The sequence below is a fragment of the Bubalus kerabau genome, chromosome 3 (assembly GCF_029407905.1).
Source record: "Bubalus kerabau isolate K-KA32 ecotype Philippines breed swamp buffalo chromosome 3, PCC_UOA_SB_1v2, whole genome shotgun sequence".
In the NCBI taxonomy this organism is placed as follows: domain Eukaryota; kingdom Metazoa; phylum Chordata; class Mammalia; order Artiodactyla; family Bovidae; genus Bubalus; species Bubalus kerabau.
Window position 1 is genome coordinate 115,442,704 of NC_073626.1, and position 21,140 is coordinate 115,463,843.

The window sequence follows — 21,140 nt, forward strand, 5'->3', positions numbered from 1 at the left end:
GCTGGAAGCCAGCCAGGCTCCAGGCAAGCTGCAGATGGCAGAATCCCCCTCTCCTCGTCCCCATTTTGGGTTTCCTAGCAGTTTGATTCTGCTGGGCCGACAAGTGGGGAAAGCTTTGTATAAAGAACTTGAGCTAAACTGGACAACTGGGTGCTCAAAACATCAGCTAAAACCACAAATTCTTTAAACGATCATAATGTTCTGTTTTCAGCTGTCTCACTATTCATTCATACTCACAACTGTCTACAACTGACTGGAATTAACTTATGAGAGGACAAATTACATGAGTTATACCCACAAGAAACACTCCCATAGAGAAACTGATGCTTTGTAGAATATTTGTAAAGTGGGGATTTACTGTCTTTCATCTTCCCTAAGTCTGAAAATGAAATCTTCAAGATAGGTTAAGCCTTCAGGACTGACTCTCATTTAAAAGGTGATTTTAATTTACAAAAAGACAAAGTGGGTATATATTTGTAAACATTTATTCTTTTGAACTGAAAAAGGCTTGCATCAGCACACATTGTACAGCCTTGCAAATTGAAAAAAAGGTTCCTTGTTCGTAAGTGCAATGAATCTTTGATGTCCAGTGATCCGCTGCAAACAATGAAAACACATTTTAAACCAGTTAAGAAGTTTCCAGCACTCATCAAATGCATTTCCTCAGGTGACCAAAAAAAAAAAAAAAAAAAAAATCCACAAGGAAGGGAATGCAAATAAGTGGCATTTAGTTATCAGAGGGACACTTTAAAAAAAAAAAGTGGAAATATTTTCCTGCCTAGAATGATTCCTATTCCCTTTTGAATCTAAGTGGTTTGATTAAGAGGTGTTAAGAACATAATTTACTTGACAGTGTTCATATGACCTAAGTGAATAAGGAAAGGACCCTATGAGGGAATTCTTTATTTTCTGGAAACTGTTTGTGTTTAGAGATACAGGGGAAGAGTAATCTTTTGTTTGTGAGCTCTCCTTAGTCACCTACTGGGCCCCCCAAAAGACAGTATGTTTTAACTTGGCTACTCCACTCCTGCATTCTTATTCTCCCAAATTCTATGTTGGGTCACACTGTGCTGCTGGCTGCAAAAAAGAAATACAGGTTGCAACTGGTGGTACTCATTTTGAAGAATAATTTGCTGTACAATAGAGCTTTGGATCTGATACAAGAATTCAGAAATATAAAACAAAATAACTATAAAAGTTAGGAGGCATTTGAACAGCATTTCCTCAGAAAAAGCTGCTAACTCTGTATCATTCTGATGTGGATTCCTACAGTCATTTGGGGTGAAATGTGCATTTTTCCCCTCTTTGCTGGATCACTGGCCTGTCTTCAGAAGTTGTAACGCCATGACCACACATCCTAGGAGTCTCTATCATGTTAACAGAAGCTCCCGATACCAAGCCAGTTAAATGGGTGACGATGGGGGGATCACAAAGGCCAAGGGTCTGAGGTGGCTGTTACTGAGAACTTGCCCTTTCCAAAATGTGAAAGTCATAGTGCTTCTTGCTTGTTCTCAGCTTAAACTTGTTAACCGAATTAATCTGTCTCTTCAATGCATTCTGCGCAGCGGAGATGGAGGGGAATGTGGCTAGGACGGTGTACGTGGAGGCCAAGTCACCGGGTTTCGAGCGTTCGGGGCTGACGGTGCTGTCGCCACTGCCACAGCAGAGCGGGTGGCGACGCATTTGGGGCTGGGACTGAGGGTCCCGGAGCCACCGGATCTTGGCGCCAATTTTAAAGAGTTCCCCAAAGAGCTTCTCGGCTTCCATGCGAGTTATTCCATCTGGTAGTTCAGTAATTTCCAAGACCTTCCCAACAACTAGAATGGAAAAGGTAAAGAATTAATCCCGTTACCAAGAGGTGGGCAGAATGTACTGCAGACTCAAATGCCACAAGAAATGAACAGAATTTTCTAAAACCATTCAAATCCACAAAGTTATACTTGGTATGGCCATCTTCTAAATATTTCTTACCCCCAAGCAAGGGGTGCAGAGAGGCCCTTGCCACCGGCCCCACTCACAGCCTCACATACAAAATGCAGCCTGTGCAGTGGCTTCTTCAAACGAGGTGTGTGATCCTGGGTACAGTCTCCTGAACTTCAAATTCCCATTGTCAAATTATACGTATCTTCAATTTTTATTTTTTGGCTGTGTCGTGAGGCACGTGGGATCTTAGTTCCCTGATGGGGGATGGAACCCATGCCCCCTTCATTGGAAGTGCAGCCTTAACCACTGGACCACAAGGGAAGTATTCTGTATGTTATCTTTAAAATAGCACTTGCCCTAACAAACCCAAGGCTATTGAATAGAAAGTTAAGGTACAGACTTGAAAGCCCTCTGCCATAGAAAGGCCATGTATTTGTTCTTCAGACTATACTGCCTGAAGGGTGTAAAGAATACTTCCTTTCTCAAAGAATACAGAGGCAATGCATTTCATTCTACCTGTTCCTCTCTCACATTTCTTTCGATTCCCTTTGGTGCCTGCCCTCCTCTTAAACCTACCTTTGTTTCAGTACTCCCAAACCCGAAATAAGATAGAATTAAAAGAACATTCAAGAAGCCTGCCTTATAGACAGCATAACTGTCTAAGACTTTGTGTAGGATTCTAGACAAGGAAAACCCACTTCTGTGGAGTGGCAGTTTTAGACTCTCAGGCTAACAGTTTATAGAAGCACATCCGGATGCCTCTTGGGGACACACCTGCTTCTCCTGCACCCAGGTCAGTGGATGCAGCTTTTTTGGCTTGTTTCCTTCCTCGGTTGCCATGCCTGTTGCCAGATTGACCCTGAAAATCCACAAACATGAGAAATAAGGTTGATGCTGCTGCAAAATATAATTGCAGTGTTTGACCACTTAACAACTAACCGCACTCAGTCTGGGGTTTGTACTTTAGAAGAAAAAAACCCCCAACTCTAGGCCTTCTGAATTCTGCCTCAGTGGCAGTAGAACTTTGGCCCATCACTTGCTGACAGTCTTTTCTAAGTAACGGCACCCAATGCCTCCTGCCGCCTGCCCCCCACCCCTCATATCTGGACTGTGCTGGGAACTGATGCTCCTACCACCTTCTCCCTCACTCTGCTCTCGGTAGGGCCAGGGCGCCCCACTCTCAGCAGCAGAAGTACAATGCTCTGCCAACAAAGCCCAGGAAGTCAGACAGCAGCTCTCACACCTGTTGGGCTGGAATGTGTCCGTGCAGAACAGCAGGAGGGTTGTACTGCAGGGTCTGGCCAAGTAACGGGTATCTGCCATCTCCTGAAAGTTAATAAAAAATCACTTTCACATTTTCCTTTATTTGGGTACAAAGTACTTCATAGTTTTCTCAGTTGTCTCAGGATTAGAGAGGGAACATATTCTACCAAATAGAATAAAAAAGTGGAGGTATTGACATCTTTTTTTAAAAAAATTAAAAGCCTCCACATATCCTTCAAAGAACTGGGGTAAACTTCTGCAAGCACTAGGGACTAATAACAACAGTTATGAAGGAGGTTAAGTGGGAGAGCTGGCAGACAAGTTAGCATGGAGAGAAACTTCTCGGTAAACCTTAACATTCTATGTGAAATCCTCCAAAGGAACTATAAGAACTCATTCCATCCGTCTGAGATACTAAAATCCACATTTTCTCTGATGGTTAAAAGTGAACAGAACATACATTCAGGGGACAAAAGAAACCTTGGAAAAACATGAAGCTCTCTATCTCCCCCAAATCATTATTAATTACTATAAATATATTTTCTTTCACACCTTAGTGCCTAGAGTCATCCCATGGAAAGTGCTTCACACATGCTGACTGCAAAAGTTTTGTCTGTAATGTTTTCATTTGTTGTAGTCTCATTTTAACTGTAAGTCCCCAAATGTAGCACATTCAGTGTCTGGAGGAGGGTTATGGGTGGGTGCTAAGAGAGCATCTTCAGAAAATCATACAGTGCTTCTCCTGATAGTTTCCTAACAGAGACAAGCAAGCGTGAGCCTCTTGCCACTGTGTGGAGCTCTTTTCTGATGAACACTGTCAGGGTGCTTGGGCAGCTCCCTGGTAGAACACACCCACGACATACTTGCTCCTTCCTAAACACTAGCTGAAAGGCAGATACGACATGAAGATTTAGCACTGAGACCAGAGACACAATTTTAAGCACGAAGATGGAGTGAAGTGGTATTTCATTGAGATTTTAATACTCCTTTCCTTAATGAATGATGTTGAGCACCTTTTCAAGGGCTTAATGGACATGTGTTTGTCTTCCTTTTTGAAATTACCATATAACTTGTTCTTAAAAATTCAGATACTACTTTCCTTTTTAATGATTCTTTAAGACATTATTTTTTAAATATTTACTTATATATTTACTTGGCTATGCCAGGGCTTAGTTGTGACATTTGGGATCTTATTTCCCCAACCAGGGATCAAACCTGTGATGCCTACAGTGGAAGTGTAGAGTCTTAACCAGTGTACTGCCAGGTAAGTAGCATTAATTAAGTATTTGTGATGAAACATTAGGTTAGGAGAGAAAATGGTAACAAATGAATATGCCCGAGGAAGGTGAAAATGCAGTCCTTTGGAAAAGGGAAGGTAGCAGTATCAGGTAAATTACTCTTAATTTAGTCTTAAAATTCTCTAAGGCTGTGACTAGCTTTCTGCACTTACCTTGCCCAGAGACAAAAGGTCTAGAAAACTGGGGTATGATGGCAAGGGGTGGTCCAGAGGGACGGACAGTTTTCAGGGTAGACAGCTGAGCTGGTGCTGGTGACTGAGCTGGTGAAATAATGGGACTACTGAGTTGAGGACTGTGCTGCAATCATATCAAGAAAACAGGACAACATTTTAGTCAGGGTTTTTGAAGAGCTCCTTTTGGACAGAAATTTTTATTCTTTCTGATTACAAATATGTACACATTATGTTATAATAGGTACTTGTTATTTAAGAAATTAAAACAGTACAGAAATTTATAATTTCCAATTCCCAAGGATAAACGCTAGTAACACTGTTTCTATGTATATGTATCCATATATCTGCTTCACAAAAATGGAAACAGACTATACATCCTATTTTTGAATTTTACTTTTGTACTTTTAAAATAGTATTGCAGATATTTTTCCATTAGAAAATATACACTATACACCATACTGGTAGAATTTTACTAGCTTTTAAAATTGCCCATGTACTTAACTGAGAGTTTTTTCCCCTAGTATGGCTTCATATTACGGTTTGGAATTATACTTTCATTTCCCTTTGCAGTGGCTCCTTTGAAAATTTCTGGTAGGGCAGGTCTCAAATTTTGTTTATCTAGAAATTTTTAATTTCTCCCTCACTTCTAAAGAACAGTTTTACTAGATATAAAATTCTTGGTTAACAGTTTTTTTTTTTTTTTAAAGTTTAGCACTTTGAATATATTTATTCACTTTTTGCCCCCAAATGTCTTTTGACTGGTATTCAAGGAAGATCCCCATACACTGCATCTGATTGTTAGAACTCTTGAGTCTTTAAATTTATAATAGAGTCATCCTTCAATTCAAAATGCCATTTATTGGTTAAAGAAATAGGCAATTAGTCCAATAAAATATCTGTGGTACCTATAAACTATTTTTTATTTTCTTCCTGTATTTTCTGTAAATTAATGGTTAGACTCAGAGAGGCTTGATTAGATTCAGGTACTATTTTCTTTGTCCGTCCAGGCATGGCTTATGGATTCCTCAGTTTCTTGATCAGAGATGGAACCTGGACCCACTTTAATTGACACTACAATCGATCAGTTGCTTCAAGTGTTGTCTGCCTAATCTACCTATTTGAAAACTTCTCATACATCTCTTCCTGATGTTTTTGATGTTTCCTTGTTCATTACTTTAATAGGATTCCAAAATATCGCTTTTGAAATTCTATCAGTGTTTTTAGATTTATTGATTGCATTTCTTCTATGATGAAGAGCCTTTCCTCATCAACCTTCTGGTTACAGTAAAATACAGTTCATATGGGAAAGGTAAGATAGCAACTTAATTCGTTTTCTTTAATAAAATTCAGATCTAGTTTATCCTCTTAATTTCTAAATTAAAAAATGCTTAATGATGCAAACATTCAGAAACAGTATTTAAATTATTTGGCTATAGAGAATGTCCAAACTTCTTTACTAATCTGTTTGAGAAGATTTTAAATTCAGCATCAAGTCTTATAGGTTGGTCAATCTTATGTGACTAAGTGTTGAAAGTTTTAAAATTATAATAGACAAAAGAAGCATCTTACCTGAACAATATTGTCTACACTACTAAATTCCACGCACTTTTGTCCTCTCTGGTGATCACAGTAATATTTGTTTTGCTTCCACTGTGGGGGTGAATGGGCACGAGACTGTGGATTGTTTGGTACGCTGAGCTGCATCATCACCATTCCGCCACCAGGTGGAGGTGGCGCTACTGAAAATCAGAATTAGGACCCAGCAGTTAGCACACTAGCGAATGGCTAGTTTCTTTAAACACCAAGATAACGACGATACTTCTATATCTCTGACCAAAATTTTATTGTTATTTATGTAAGCCAGATTTAAGCTCTGATGCTTCATACAAGTGTTGTGTGTTTTAAAAAAACATTGAAATTGACTCTGTAGACCTAAATATCTCACTTATCCTAAACATAATAGGTCAGGAACGTCCAATTATCTAAAAGACCTCTCTAGAGTAGCACAATTGTGATATGACCTATAAAAGTGCTTAATTTTTAAAATAAATTTATTTTCAAATAAGCATTATTCTAAATACATAAAGGAAAACTGGGAAAAGAAGTACCCTACAGAAATTTCGATATATGGTAAAAAAGACATCTTTCGAGTGACTCAATTTCATGTGGTAGGGAAAAGTTTGGCATATGGGATTCAGAAAGCATAATTTCAGTGCTCTGAAATGTCCTATGACTCAGAGAAAATTATTTACCCTCTTTTATTGTATTTTCTCATTTGAAAATGGCTAGGAAGACCACTTTGGCTGACTTCAAAAGAGCTGAAATAATCACATGAGCAAGCACTGATAGCTGATTTATTCCCGTTGTGGCATCAGTACTGCAGCACTACCAGTATTAGGAACGTAACTGCCACTCACCATTTCCGTGTAAGGTAAGGTACCCTGGGGCTGCCTCCAGGACCACTGTTTGCACTTTAGTAATCGTTTTGGTAATTTCCAGTTCCCCAGAAATAGCACCAACCTGACCTGGCTAGGCACACCACAGAAGGCTGACTGCTTAGGAGTATCTCAGGGTTCTCCTTGGCCACAGCAGCCCATATTGATGTAGCCATTATTAGTCATATATTTGATAATTATCTATTGTTTCTCTGTTTCTTCGAGAGATTACATGTCAACAGATCATTACAATAAAATATGGTCTTATGATAAAGGATTGTTTAAGAAACTAAGGAAGCAGAGAAAACAAAGCAACAAACTCAGTTTTAAGGACTGAGCAAGACTTTGCAGAAGACATGATTTCTGAGTCAAATTTTAAAGATACGCAGGATTTTGGCAATTGGATGCTGGACCGGCACAACAGGAGGAGGAAAGAACAGGTACAAAAGTATCTTTGGCATGAAAAAGCATAGTGCATTCTAGAAATAGAGTTCTGAGGCTTAACTGCCAGGGAGTGGAAATGGAGAGTCTATGCAAATTTTTAATTCAGAGGAATGACATGAAGAGACATCTGTTTCAGGACGATAATTCTTGAACTGTGTATGTATGTGTGTATGTGCTGGGGAGGAGGAAGGTTGGGTATGGGGACAACATAAAAGAAGCAAAAGTAGAAGCAGTGAAGAAGGAAAGAAGGTAACAGATTTGAGGAAATGGTGACAGCCTAAGTGTGAAAGAGGAGAACAGAAGAGAGTTAGGATTTTGAAATCTGTTTTGGTCCCAATATGGAAAGTGAAGAAAGGGATGAAAAGGGAGAAATATTAAATCTAAAGTGCCTTTGACATATTCCTGGTTAGGAAACGTCCAATAGGCAGTTGGCTATGTGGTCTTGTCGTGGCAGAAACAAATTTGGGAGACAGTGGCGAAAAGCCAAGGTTGAAGCTTGGGAAGTGGCTGAATTTCCGAGGAAGAACCCAAAGAGTAATGAAAGAAAGTATCCTAGAGAATATCAGTAATAATGAGGCAGGCAGGAAGGAGAGCCTGAGAAGAGAGAGCAGGGGTACTGGCAGCAGGGGAAAAGGAAGAAGTAGACTGAGCCTGTTAAATCTGACTTCTCATGTGCCCTGAATACCCTGGGCATATCTCAGCACCTAACAAGTTGAAAATCTTTTTCCTAGCAATGTCCAAGGAACTTGTTTCTCAAATGGACAAACCATCCCTGCCACCTACCCGCCGGCCCCAATTACCTATTCATACCTGCACACTGGTGGCCTTGGAGCTGCTGGGAATTGCATGGTGAAGTAGTTCGAGGAAACTGTACTTGTTCTGATCCTGGATGTTGCAAGTAACCTACTGATGAGCTATGGGGAAAAAAATAAAACAAATATAAAAACACAGCACAGTGAGATGGAGATGACTGTAAAGATTCTCTGAATGAACAGTCCTGTAAATTTATTTAAAAAAAATTATTTTTCAAGTAGTAAGCTTAGTACAAGTCAAATCAACTCTTTTATAAATTGTGAGTTATATGTAATTACTTTTTGAATAAAAATCACTTTGTTTTTGACAGTAACACAGATATAAAAAAAAAAACCCTGCTGATTTCATTGCTCTTATTCTTTTAAAACTTATTCTAAATAGGGTTTTTGTACTGTTCAAATAATTTTTTTAAAAATAAAAAACTCACTAATTTTACAAAATAAAAAAGTACTTTATTTGAATCTCACTAAGCTATATTTTAGAAAAGAAAATATGCAGTTGGATAATGATGAGACAGAAAAAAGGTTTTATTCCTTAAAAAATATAATATATAAGGAATAAAATAAACACTACAACATGATTCTGACATTCTAATACAAATACTGACAAAAATAAAAGGCTGTTATTGTAAAATGTCTTTAAGGTTTTCCCTGTTTAGCAATTTTTCAGGAAAAGAGTGAAAATCATAGAGCAATACTGTGAATTCTGAGAATACTGAACCCTGTTACCATCCTTTTTTCATCATATAAGTCCACTTTCTTTACATAGTATTTTATTTCTTAATATAGTTTTAACCACTTTCTGCATTTACATCTCACATAGCTGCATCAAAAATACACATTCGAGCCAATGACTGAATTACAAAGAATACAGAGAGACATGTTAACACCATGATGACACCATCAGTCAAGTTCAGGCTCTGGGACACTCTACAAGACAAATGTATGAAAACATAAGCAGTATTTGTTGGGTAGTTGATAATACAAAGACCAATTGGGTATTTGATATAATTAAGAAATTAACTGTTAAATTTTTTAGAATGTGAAATAGTACTCTTAAGCTAGGTAGGTTTAAAAAAACCTTTTAGAGGTATCTATAATGAAATACTCATAAATGAAATAATACAATACTTCGGTCTATTTTAAAATAACATGAGAGGAGGATGAAGTAGAAGTTCAAATGAAAACAGATTAGTTATTGATTGATAAATGCAGAAACTAAGTGATGGTACACGGGGCTTCACTTTTGTTTACATTAATGTGTATTTAAAAATGTCTGTAATGAAAAGTTTATAAATGATTCTCTAACTCAAGCTGACAATTCTCCAATTAATAATAATTTGTAAAGTTTTACTGTTTTCTGTGGCAGTGATTCAGTGTAGTTCAATAACAACAAGGAAGGAATGTAAAGGGACGAATTCATACAAAGTGATTGACAAAATGGAAAAGTAGTACTTTCTAAAACTGATGTTAATTATGATCAGAATGTGTTATGAGTATTAGCCACCTATAGAAATAATACCACTCAGGCATAAAGTTTATAAAATGTACTGGACTGGGTAGAATAGAAAGCTACACCATAGGATAGAAGGACTTTTAGGTTCTTCTTCTTCCTTCATTGGGATAAAAATCCAATAGGATCTTAACTATGAAACTACATGAAAGTGAAAGTCGCTCAGTCATGTCTGACTCTTTGCGACCCTATGGACTACACAGTTCAGGGAATTCTCTAGGCCATAATACTGGGGTGGGTAGCCTTTCCCTTCTCCAGGGGATCTTCCCTACCCAGGGATTGTACCCAGGTCTCCCGCACTGCAGGCATATTCTTTACCAGCTAAGCCACAAGGGAAGCCAGACAATACTGGAGTGGGTAGCCTAACCCTTCTCCAGCGGATCTTACCCACCCAGGAATTGAACTGAGGCCTCCCACATTGCAGGCAGATTCTTTACCAACTGAGCTATCAGGGAAGCCCTAAAACTACACACAATGAGAAGAAAGATTGAGAGAATGTGATATGAATATGACAACACAAGTCACCTTAGGGTTGTAGATATATTTGCTGATTCCTGATACTTTAGACTTGCTTTTGCATTTTCCAAAAACACATGCATGCATTTTATAATCACTAAAAATACCCTAGGAAAACTGCTTGAAAGGTTCTACTTTTAAATGTTGTATCAGGGATTTAGTATCAATTAATAATCTGAATCTTCTTCAGAAGTCACAGTATGGCCTGTGATCTTCTGAAATATAAACCACCTTCAATTCATCTGAAGGACAGACCTCAGTCAGGTTTGCTCTCTCTGGAAGAAAATATTAGCTTTCTGCCATAAAAGCCTTTTGCAATTCAAAGGGATTTCCACTTTATTTATTTTTTATGATGAAGGCATCTATTTAGGACAATATAAATAAGCCCTCAACCAATTTGAATTTGACCAAACTAATATGCTCAATTAATGAAAATGAATGTCAAGTAAAACTTCTGTTGTCCAATATCTGGAGTTTTCCCTTAAATGCAAATGGATGATTTTTTTAGGTTTTCGGGTTAAATGCTTCTATTCCTAGATGTATTTCATTTATAGCTCACCTATTTTCAATCTGAAACAGTGGAAAAAACAAAACTATGTAAACTAAAAAACAGAGAAAATATTAATATTTCAGACACAAAACAAAAAAGGTGTAGGGACATCTAGGATGATTGTTGCTTTCACTGAGAACTGAATCTACTTTGTATCCTGGCAGCTAAGACAAATTGTTGAATCCAGAGAATTATAAGACTCTGCCAGGATGATACAGGAAGCAAGTATGTAAGCCTTTGGCAGGTGCTGGATTACAGACATATCATAATTGTATTCTATGATGAATTTAAAGCAAGTAGTTAATTATAGAGGAATGTAGTCCTTTGACAGAAGATATGAAACATAATTCATATTCTACTGGGCAACTGAGAGGATAAAAGGGAAATCTTGCCCAAAGAGAGTATTACTTCCCTTTAAAAAATAGATGGGATGTAGAAGTACTTGCAGTAAGGGCTAATGTTTTCCTTAAAAACAAACTTGTATTTTTCAAGTACTTGAATGAGACCAGAGGGTCTGCACTGCACACTTAAAAGATGCCTTTGGTTTGAGAAATTTATGGGCAGCTATTATCAAATATAATCAAACACAAAGATATCTATGATGCCTCTGGGTGAATGACTGAGTTTGAAATGGGCCATATTCTAACCAACCCGCTAGTATAAACTGGTTCTCCTCAAGCATCTGTGTTAGTGGACCTATGGATATATCACTTTACTAGCCCACTGAAGTGGTAGAAAACATTCACTAAACAGTAATTTTAGTTTTAGTACATCTGGTCCTAAGGTGTTCTTTTTGACAATACCTTAGCTACTTATTAAGTCTGCTCCTACAGTGAGACCGTAACATTGCCGCTGGCACTCAGGATGATGCTTGTACACCTGCTGTGTGATATAGCTGGAGAAGAGGCATCCCATTTCTCAAACAGCTTCATAAAATCTTTTAAAATAATTTCAAAAGATAGGAGGCCAAATAATATAATTTCTTATTTTTTGAAATAAATTTCACCTATTAGAGAATGACTTCTAGCACAACAGCTTGAGTGTACTCACCGTATCTCCCCACTGAGACTGATGAAAGCTATTAAAGGTGATAGAAATGATACTAAGGATGAAAAGCAAAATAGAAACATCTATTCAAGAACATCTATGAAAAGCTGGTAAGAAAGATGAGTCTGGTATTTGAAACAATATCGCTCCCTCCTGCCTCTCTCAGTGAAATACAGCCTACTCAACACCACTGCAGCAAAGAACACAGAGCTGCCTCTCCCCACAACACCCAGAGGGAGGGTTTCTTTCTAGGAGATGTTTGTCAGCTTTCTCATCCTGCTCCCAGGTACCTGCTGCTGAAGCTAAATCCTGAGTGAATGAAGGTGAGAGACGGGAACTCCTTTTCCTTCACAATCCATGTATAGGACAGAGGGTCTACTGTGGGTGTGGTGTGCTGAGAATACTGGGGTTCTGGTCAGATCACCCTTGCCCCATCTCATGAAGAGGTGATTTCATGCCCGTGATCCTAGGCTGTGGTCTGCTCACCCTCCACCAAGTGATCAGCTTATAGGGTAGGGTGTTATTTCAAGAAAAGCTAATCACTGTCCATACCCCCAGCTTCTGAGCCCTGGCTCAGAGATTTCTGGGGAGAAAACAGGTCATAAAACAGACAGCATCTAATGTTTTCTCAAAAGAATGGTCTTCAATTGTAACAGAGAGGGAAGATGTTCCCGCCTACAGGTGCTTTAAAGAGCGGTGAAAAGTGAAAGTGGCTCAGTCTTGTCTGACTCTTTGCAATCCCATGGACCGTTGCCTGCCAGGCTCCTCTGTCCATGGAATTCTCCAGACAAGAATACTGGAGTGGGTAGTTGTTCCCTTCAAGAACAGGAGTGGGTGTGATAAAGACAACTGGGAGGAGATATAAGATTCAGGCTAAATTGTAGGCCTGCTAGTTTGCAGGAAGGAAATAGGCAAAAATACAGCAGGAATGATCCTTTCTTAGGGCAGAATAAAAACCAAATACTGACCACAAAAACTTTTCCTTCAAAGGAGCCAGATTTTGATTGAATTATTTTGTAGAGCAATCTGTGAGTCAGAGCATTATTGGAAGCAACAGAGTAATCAGCTGGCAGTTAGTGGATACTGTCAAGGAAAAAGAGAAACGGAGTCCTACCAAAACCACTGTGATTCTAGGATGACTGTGAGAATACCCATAGTAGCTTTCCCTGCTTGAAGAACAACATCAGAGGCTGAACATTTGGTGTGGTGGGAAGCTTAAATAGACTTCACTAAAGTAATCCAGTCAGTGAACAAATTAACAAGTGAACAACAATAACTAGACAGGCTACATTATTTAAGATATCCAATTAAAAAAATTACAAGGTATGCAAATAAACTGGAAAGTGTAACCCCTACTTTGGACACAAGCAGGGAACAGAAACTGCCCAAGAGAAAGATTTTTCACATTTATCAGAAAGACCATAGTGTAGCCATTATAGATATGTTCACAGAAACAAAGGAAATCATGATTAAGGAAGTAAAGATGGAATGGTGACAAGGTTGCATTAACAAATAGAGAAATAAATAAAACATTATTTATTTATTTAATAAGACATTAATAAAAGGGAAATTATATTAAAAAGTACCAAATGGAAATTATGGAGTTAAAAAACTGCTAAAATATAAAATTCACTAGAAAGGCCCAGCAGCAGATGTTAACTGGCAGAAGAAAGAATAAATGAACTTGAAGACAGGCTGAAAGATTACACAAGCTAAAGAACAGAGAGAAAAAGGGACACAGAAAAAAGAGCTCCAGGGAAATGTGGGGCATTGTTAAACAAACTAACATACATATAATGGGGATTATCAGAGAGGAGAACAGAAAAGATATTCCAAGAAAAAATGGCTGAAAACAGCTCAAATTTATTGAAAAAAAAAAAAAAAAAAAAAAAAATGACCTATTCATCCAGGAACCTGAAAAAGCTTTTAGCAGAATAAATGCAGAGACCCAAAGAGATACCATAGTAAAAATACTGAAAGTCAAAGACAAGCAGTATAAGAAAAATGATTAGTTATTTATAATATAACCCCAGTAAGATTTACAGCTGACTTCTAAGCAGACACAATGAAAGTCAGAAGGCAGTGGGATAACATACTCAAAATGGTCAAGGAAGAATACCTGTCAGCAAAGATTCTTAAATTCAGTAAAGCTATTTTCCAAAATGAAGGCAAAACAAAGACTTTCCTCTATAAGTAAAAACTGAGAGTTTGTTGCTGGCACACCTTACAGTAGGCACTCACTAGAATAAACAGACAGTACAGTATTATGGTCTTAATGTTTGCATCCCTCCCAGATTCATATGTTGAAGCCCTAACTTAATACAATGGTATTTGGAAATGGGGCCATGGAGAGGTAACTAGGGTTAGATGAGGTCATGTGGGTAGGGCCCTGGTCCAATGGGATTAGTGCTCTTACAAGAAAAGACATCAGGGGGCTTGTTCTCTTTCTGCTTGAACACACTGAAGAAATGTCAAATGAACTCAAAATGAGAAAGTGGCCATCTACAAACCAAGGGAAGAGCCTTCAGCATGTATCAACCCTTCTGGTACCTTGATCTTAGACTTCCAGTATCCAGAACAATGAGAAAGTAAGTTTCTGTTGTTTATGCCACCCAGTCTATGACATTTCATTGTGGCAGCTTGAACAAACTAACACAACCAAGTACAGGTATTTATGTAATTGGAAAGACAGCAGAAATGAACCTTTTCCCTTTTTTCTGATTTAAGAAGCAAATGTATAAAATAATATGTACATAATGTAATGTCAGACCTATAACATATAGAAATGTAACATATGCGCCAATAATAGCACAAAGGATGTGGATAGGAACAAAGCTGTATGGGCTAAGAAAATGCCTACTGATGGTGGTAAGGTAATTATCATTATAACAGTGTACTGTGTTTGTAACATTAATATAATATGAATAAAAAGCATATCAGGAGAAGTGGGGGAAAAGAGCAGTTATGTAGGAGTAACTTTTCTCTATTTCACTAGAATTAAGCTAGCATAAATCAGAAGCTGATTGGATAAGTTAAGACACATATGATAAATCCTAGAAAAAATACTGAAAAAAAAAAAAAAAAAAAAAAAAAAAACCAACCCTCTAGACAGAGGAGATAAATAACAAAAGCAAAATGGCAGACATAAGGCAAGTACATCAGTAATAACATTAAATGTGAATGCATTAAACAATTCAATCAAAAGACAGATGTCAGAAGGGTAAAAAATGATCCAACTATTAATATATGCCGTCTATAGGAGACATGAAGGCTGAAAATAAAAGGACAGTAAAAGATACATCAAACAAACAGTAACCAAGAAAGCTGGTGTGTCTATATTAATATCACACAAATCAGACTTTGAGGCAAAAACTGTACGAGACAAAGCATTTCATAATGAAAAAAAGATCAGGAATATGTAACAGTTATAAACTTATCAGCTCCTACTAAAGGAGCAAAACATGAAACATACACTGAAAAATGAAAGGAGAAACATACTCTTCAGTGACAGTAGTTGAAGACTTCATTATAACATTTTTTTAACTCAACAGCTTGCTGGATCTCAGTTCCCCAACAAAGGATTGAACCCAGGTGCAAGGCAGTCAAAGTGTGGAGTCCTAACCACCGGACTGCCAGGGAATTCCCAATACTACACTTTCAGTAAGGAAGAGATCAACAATACAGAAGATCAACAAAGAACAGAAACCCTGGACAACACTACAAACTAATTAGACCTAAAAGACATCTACAGAACACTCTATCCAACAATAACAGAATTTACTATCTTTTCAAGTATACATGGAATATTCTCTAGAACAGACCATATGCTGGGCGATAAAGTGAACTTCAATAATTTTAAAAGGATAGAAATAATACAAAGTAAACTCTCCAACAACAAAGAAATGAAATTAGAAATCAACAGTAGGATAAAGTTGGGACACACACATGTAAGTAGAAATTAAACATTACAATACTAAGCTACCAATAGGTCAAAACAGAAATCAAAACAGAAACCAGAAAATACTTTGGGATGAATGAAAACATAACACACCAAACCTTATGGAATGCTGATACAGCAAGAGTTTAGAGGGAAAATTATATCTGTAAATGCCAATATTAAAAAAGAAGAAAGGACTTCATTAGTGGTGCAGTAGTAAGGAATCCACCTACCAATGCAGGGGACATGGGTTCAATCCCTGGTCTGGGAAGATTCTACACGCCATGGGACAACTAAGGCTGTGAGCCACAACTACGTAAGCCCATGCGCGCTAGAGTCCATGTGCTGCAACCAACAAGCTTGTGTGCCACAACTATTGAAGCCTGTATCCCACAGAGTCCATGCTCCGTAATAAGAGAAGGCACAGAAAATGAGAACTTCGTGCGCCACAAATAGAGAGTGGGGGCTATGCTCCGCCTGCCACAACTAGAGAAAGCCTGCATGTAGCAATGAAGACTCAGTAAAACCAAAAATAAGTAAACAAAATAAATAAAAAAAAAATCTCAGATCAATAACCTTCATTTTCATGTTAAGACACTGGGGGTGGCCTGGGGGAGTGATCACCAAGCTTAAAGCAAGCCAAAGGAAGTAAAGAAGAAAGATTACAATGGGAATAAACAAAACAGAGAACAGAAAAGAGAAAATCAATAGAAACCAAAAGCTGGATCATTGAAGAGATCAATAATGGCAACTTTTTGTTTAGCTGACCAAGAAAAAAGGAAGGCAAACTCAAATTACTAGAATCAGAAACAAAGAAGGGAGATTACTACAGACTACAGAAATAAAAAGATAATGAAATAGTATAAAAAACTGTCTAACAAGAAAATAGATCAAGTTCCTAGAAACATACAAACTGCCAAAACAAACTCAAGTAGAAACTGATAATCAGATATAAACAGATAATCAGAGTGGACCTATAACAAATGAAGAAATTGAAGTAGTAATCATAAAACAACTCACACACACACACACACCCTGGCATACAAGGCTTCATCACTTTATCACACTTAGAGAAAAGTTAACAATAATTCTTCATAAACTTTTTTTTCCAAAACAGAAAACAATACTTCCCAACTCATTCTATATTACCCTAAAACTAAAAGCAGACAAAGGCACCACAAGACAACAGACGAGTATCTCTTATGACTATAAATGCGAAAATCCGACTGAATGTGATTTATCCCAGGAATGCCAGGGTCATTTAATATCTGAAAATCAATTAATGTAATATCTATTTTTTCTCAACATGATACAGAGTACCTAAAGAAAATCCACAACTGGGGCACTCTCCGTTCCCCTTCTGATGTCTATGTCAGAAGCTTTCTCTGCCCCTTTTCATACTTTACTAAAACTCTGCAAAAGCTCTTGAGTGATCAAGCCTGGTCCCTGGTCCCGACGCTAAATCATCTTCTTCGGAGATCAAGAATCCAACACCATTCACTGTAAGCTATCAACATTGCCCCTGTTGAGAATGTATGGTATAAATATACCATGTTTCTAACTTTTTGTTGCAATGAAGAGCCTTAACTTTATCTTTATACATATGAATTAAAATATTAATATATCCCCCCAAAAAAAGAAATCCACAACTAACATTATACTTAAGGTGGAAGACTGAATGCTCTCCAGTTATGAAGACAAGGATGTCAGCTCTCTCAACGTGTACTGAATGTAACACTAAGGTTCTAGCCAGGGCAATGAGGCAAGAAAATGAAATAAAAGGTACCAAAATTGAAAAACGTTACTGTCATCATTCCTCTCTTCTCTTTATGGTTTTGCAAATATTATGATTATTATTTTAAACTACTATTTTTTTGATGGGAGAAAAGGACCCAATGTATTCTTAATAATTAGTTTACCTGAAAAGCAAGCCCCACATATCTACAGCTTTTACCAGCTATGAAAGATATCTTTGAAAATCCAAGAACAGATGGCAAGAAAATGTGTTCTAAGAAGTCATTTGGAGGAAAGAAAAATAAAAAATAATGCAAAAAAAACAACAACAACAAAAAGAAAGAAGTCATTTGGTTTTCTGCCTTTTTAAACCATTTGACACCTTACTGCCAATGACAGGCAAACAGGCTTCCTGAACATTACTTAGCAGACATGTACTGTGTTCCCTGAAGATGCAGTCTGAGTATCACAACATTTAATTCATTAATAATAAAAAGAATGAAGCAGTTAACAAAGAACAAGCACTCTGAATCTCACTGGTCCCAATAACTGATTCACCACCTGTGACAACCTGAGTAAAAGAAAGAAAGTGAAGTCACTCAGTCATGTCCAACTCTTTGTGACCCCATGGACTATAGCCTACCAAGTTCCTCCATCCATGGGATATTCCAGGCAAGAATACTGGAGTGATTTGCAATTTCCTTCTCTAGATCATCCCAACCCTGGGATTGAACCTGGGTCTCCTGCATTGTAGGCAGACACTTTACCGTCTGAGCCACCAGGGAAGTTCAATAACCTGAGTAAATTCCAACCAAATTTAAACCAAATTTAATCAGTCTAGCAGGAAAAAAAAGAGGGAGAGATAAATGAAAGTTTAAAACATTCAAAGGTTACTCTGTATTTCTTTTGGATGATTTTTGTTGGATTTTCCTGTAAGTAAGAACACATTTTTTTACAACTTGTTTGGAGCAGTTTTAATTTTGGGGGGTGGGATAATAATTGTGGCAAAACTCTGAGGCAGAATTACAAAATAAAAAAGGACAGGAGTTCTGTGTTTTGTTAAATGTCATTAGACTGAATTATGGACAAAATGGGCTTCATATGCCCAGAACCCAGCAATGTTTGTCTCTTTGCTTAGTATCTTAGTATAGCTAAGTGTTTTGTCCTTTTGGGCTTAAGGGTGTGTTAATTCTCCTTTTTTAAGATAGCTGGTGAGAGTGAATTTTTTCTTATGTGATAATTTATCACTAGTTTTTGCCAAGTGGGTAAACTACTTATTTCCATGAATTGTTTATTTGTAGAGTTGCAATATAATCATCCTAGAACATACAGAGGTGATAAAAATGCTTGTAAGCTTTTATCAGACATCTGTCACATTTACCCATATCTTGATGCTTTCTTTTTAAAAATCTGTCTTGATGTAACTGTGCTGAATCTTTATATTAAAGCAACCTTTAAAACATTCATCTACTCTTTGATAATGCCTATTTTGAATCTTATATCAGTGAGAAAAGCAAAGCAATTAAGTATTTTCACGAGCTCTTCACCACACCCATCTATGTAATGATACCTGTACCCACGCACTCTGCTTTTTTCCATTCACCACGTATGAGCCCTCTACATCTTACATATGGCGTCCTGACTTCCATTTGCGTTGTTTACTCTCACCCTTCCTGGGGACCTTACTGCTCTTCCCTCTCTGCTATAGCAACATAACTCTTTCTGCTGTCTTTCAATTTCAGCATATAAAGACTTCTTTTTTCAATTAAGAACAGACTACTCTCTTAACGTTATTTTCCCCTCCCATATACTGCTGAAATTCAATGCTTCTGCTTAGGGATGCAATTCTCAAAAGTTGTCTCTATCTACTGCCTCCGATTCCTGTCCTCCCATTCTCTTGGCTTTTAGCTCTTAAAGTCTTCCCCCCCCATAATTAAGTATACCCAGAAATATGAAGAATTTTAAAGAACTGTATGATATAAAACTATGTAACCTCCATTTGGATTAAGAATACTAAGTCTCCACACCTTCCCTCACCATTAATTCTAACTGTTGCATAATAGTGCTCCATATGGTACGTTTAACATTTTAAATAAATTGTTTCTGAAGGTTGTTTTTTTTTTTTAAATTATTGAGGTTTGAGGATTCTTGATATACTCTCTAAGAACTTTTTCAAATATATGATTTCCCAGTCAGTATAGTGCTTGACTTTTCATTTTTATTTTTTTGTGGAGCCAGCTTCCATCTGGTATAATTTTCTTCCTGTCTCAAAGACTTCCTTTAGAATTTCTTGCAGTGCAGGTGAGCTGGTGATTAATTCTTTCAGTTTTGCACGTCTGAAATAGTACTGTTTCTAACAAGAAGTCTACCGAATTCTTATCTTTGTTCTTCTATATGTAATGTTATTTTTTCTCTGGCTACTTTTATAATTTTCCCTTTAAGTTTTAAGAAATTTCCTCTGTATTTCTTTTGCTTGAAGTTTGTTGAAATTTCTGGATCTGTAGGTTTATAATCTTCATAAGTTTTGAAACATTTCAGCATTATTCAAATATATTTTTTTATCCTCCCTTTTCCTCTCGAGGATGCCAATTGCACATGCATTAGGCCAAAAAGTACTGATGCTCTGTTCATTTTTTTCCCAGTCCGTTTTCTCTGTCTGAATTTTATACTGGCATTGTTTCAGTCAGGTTCATTTGACTGATTTTTCCCCCCCCATTATTAGCCTTTGTTTCTTACTTGTTTGCATACTTGACAATTTTGGACTGGATCCCAGCCATTATGAATCTAACCTTGTTGAGTGCTGGACATCCTTGAATTTTTAATAATATTTTTGAGCTTTGTTCTGAGCCACAGTTAAATGGAGACAATTTAATCTTTTTGGGTCCTGCTTGTTTAAGGCAGGACCAGAGCAGCTTTTCATCTAAGGCTAACTGTCCTCCACTACTGACACAGAATTCTTTTAAGTCCTCTACTCACTGCCTCTTGTATTACAAGGTTTTGACATGTGGGCTGGTAGGAATATAAACTATTCCTGCCCTTGTATGAGGTTCAGGGATTGTTCTGCTTGTTTCTTTTAAGGGGTTCTTTCCCTGGTAATGGGTAGGTTTTGTACATACACGCACCAGTCAGCAATCAACTCAGACTCAAAAGGGCCCCACCTAGATGGCCAGAGCAACCTCTTTGAAACTCTCTTCTCTTCAGTATCCTGCCCTGTAAACTCTAAGCCACGTTGGCTTCCTTGGACTTTGAATTCCATCTTGTTAACTTAAGGGTCTTGCAGGCAGGAAGCTGGGGTAATGGTTAAGACTGTTTTCCCTCTCTCAAGTTTTACTGTCCCTAACTGCCTAATGAACACTGTTGTTTCATATGTTTCTCTAGTTTTTAAGGCAGACTTTTAATTTGGTCTAGTTTTTAAATTTGGTCCCTACTACTCTATCATGGCTGAAAATGGAAATCAAGAGGATGTCGGTTTTTAGCATCCTTTCATCAACATGC

The 21,140-nt window shown here is 37.5% G+C and overlaps 1 protein-coding gene across 13 annotated transcripts in view; it reads right to left on the reverse strand.

Moving 5' to 3' along the window:
* Positions 1–425: 425 nt before the first annotated feature.
* Positions 426–21,140, reverse strand: part of R3HDM1 (R3H domain containing 1) — a 167,532-nt gene continuing 146,817 nt past the window's right edge. For 11 of the 13 annotated variants that reach the window (XM_055572714.1, XM_055572717.1, XM_055572715.1 and 8 more), the window contains 6 exons: positions 8,347–8,450; positions 6,227–6,396; positions 4,637–4,781; positions 3,167–3,249; positions 2,698–2,782; positions 468–1,817 (listed from right to left, as the gene is read on the reverse strand). In XM_055572714.1, the coding sequence (XP_055428689.1) occupies positions 1,456–1,817; positions 2,698–2,782; positions 3,167–3,249; positions 4,637–4,781; positions 6,227–6,396; positions 8,347–8,450 (949 nt within the window). In that variant the 3' untranslated portion in view covers positions 468–1,455. Of the gene's footprint in view, positions 1,818–2,697; positions 2,783–3,166; positions 3,250–4,636; positions 4,782–6,226; positions 6,397–8,346; positions 8,451–21,140 lie in introns of all 13 variants that reach the window. The other 2 variants (XM_055572721.1, XM_055572723.1) reach the window with 1 other exon arrangement.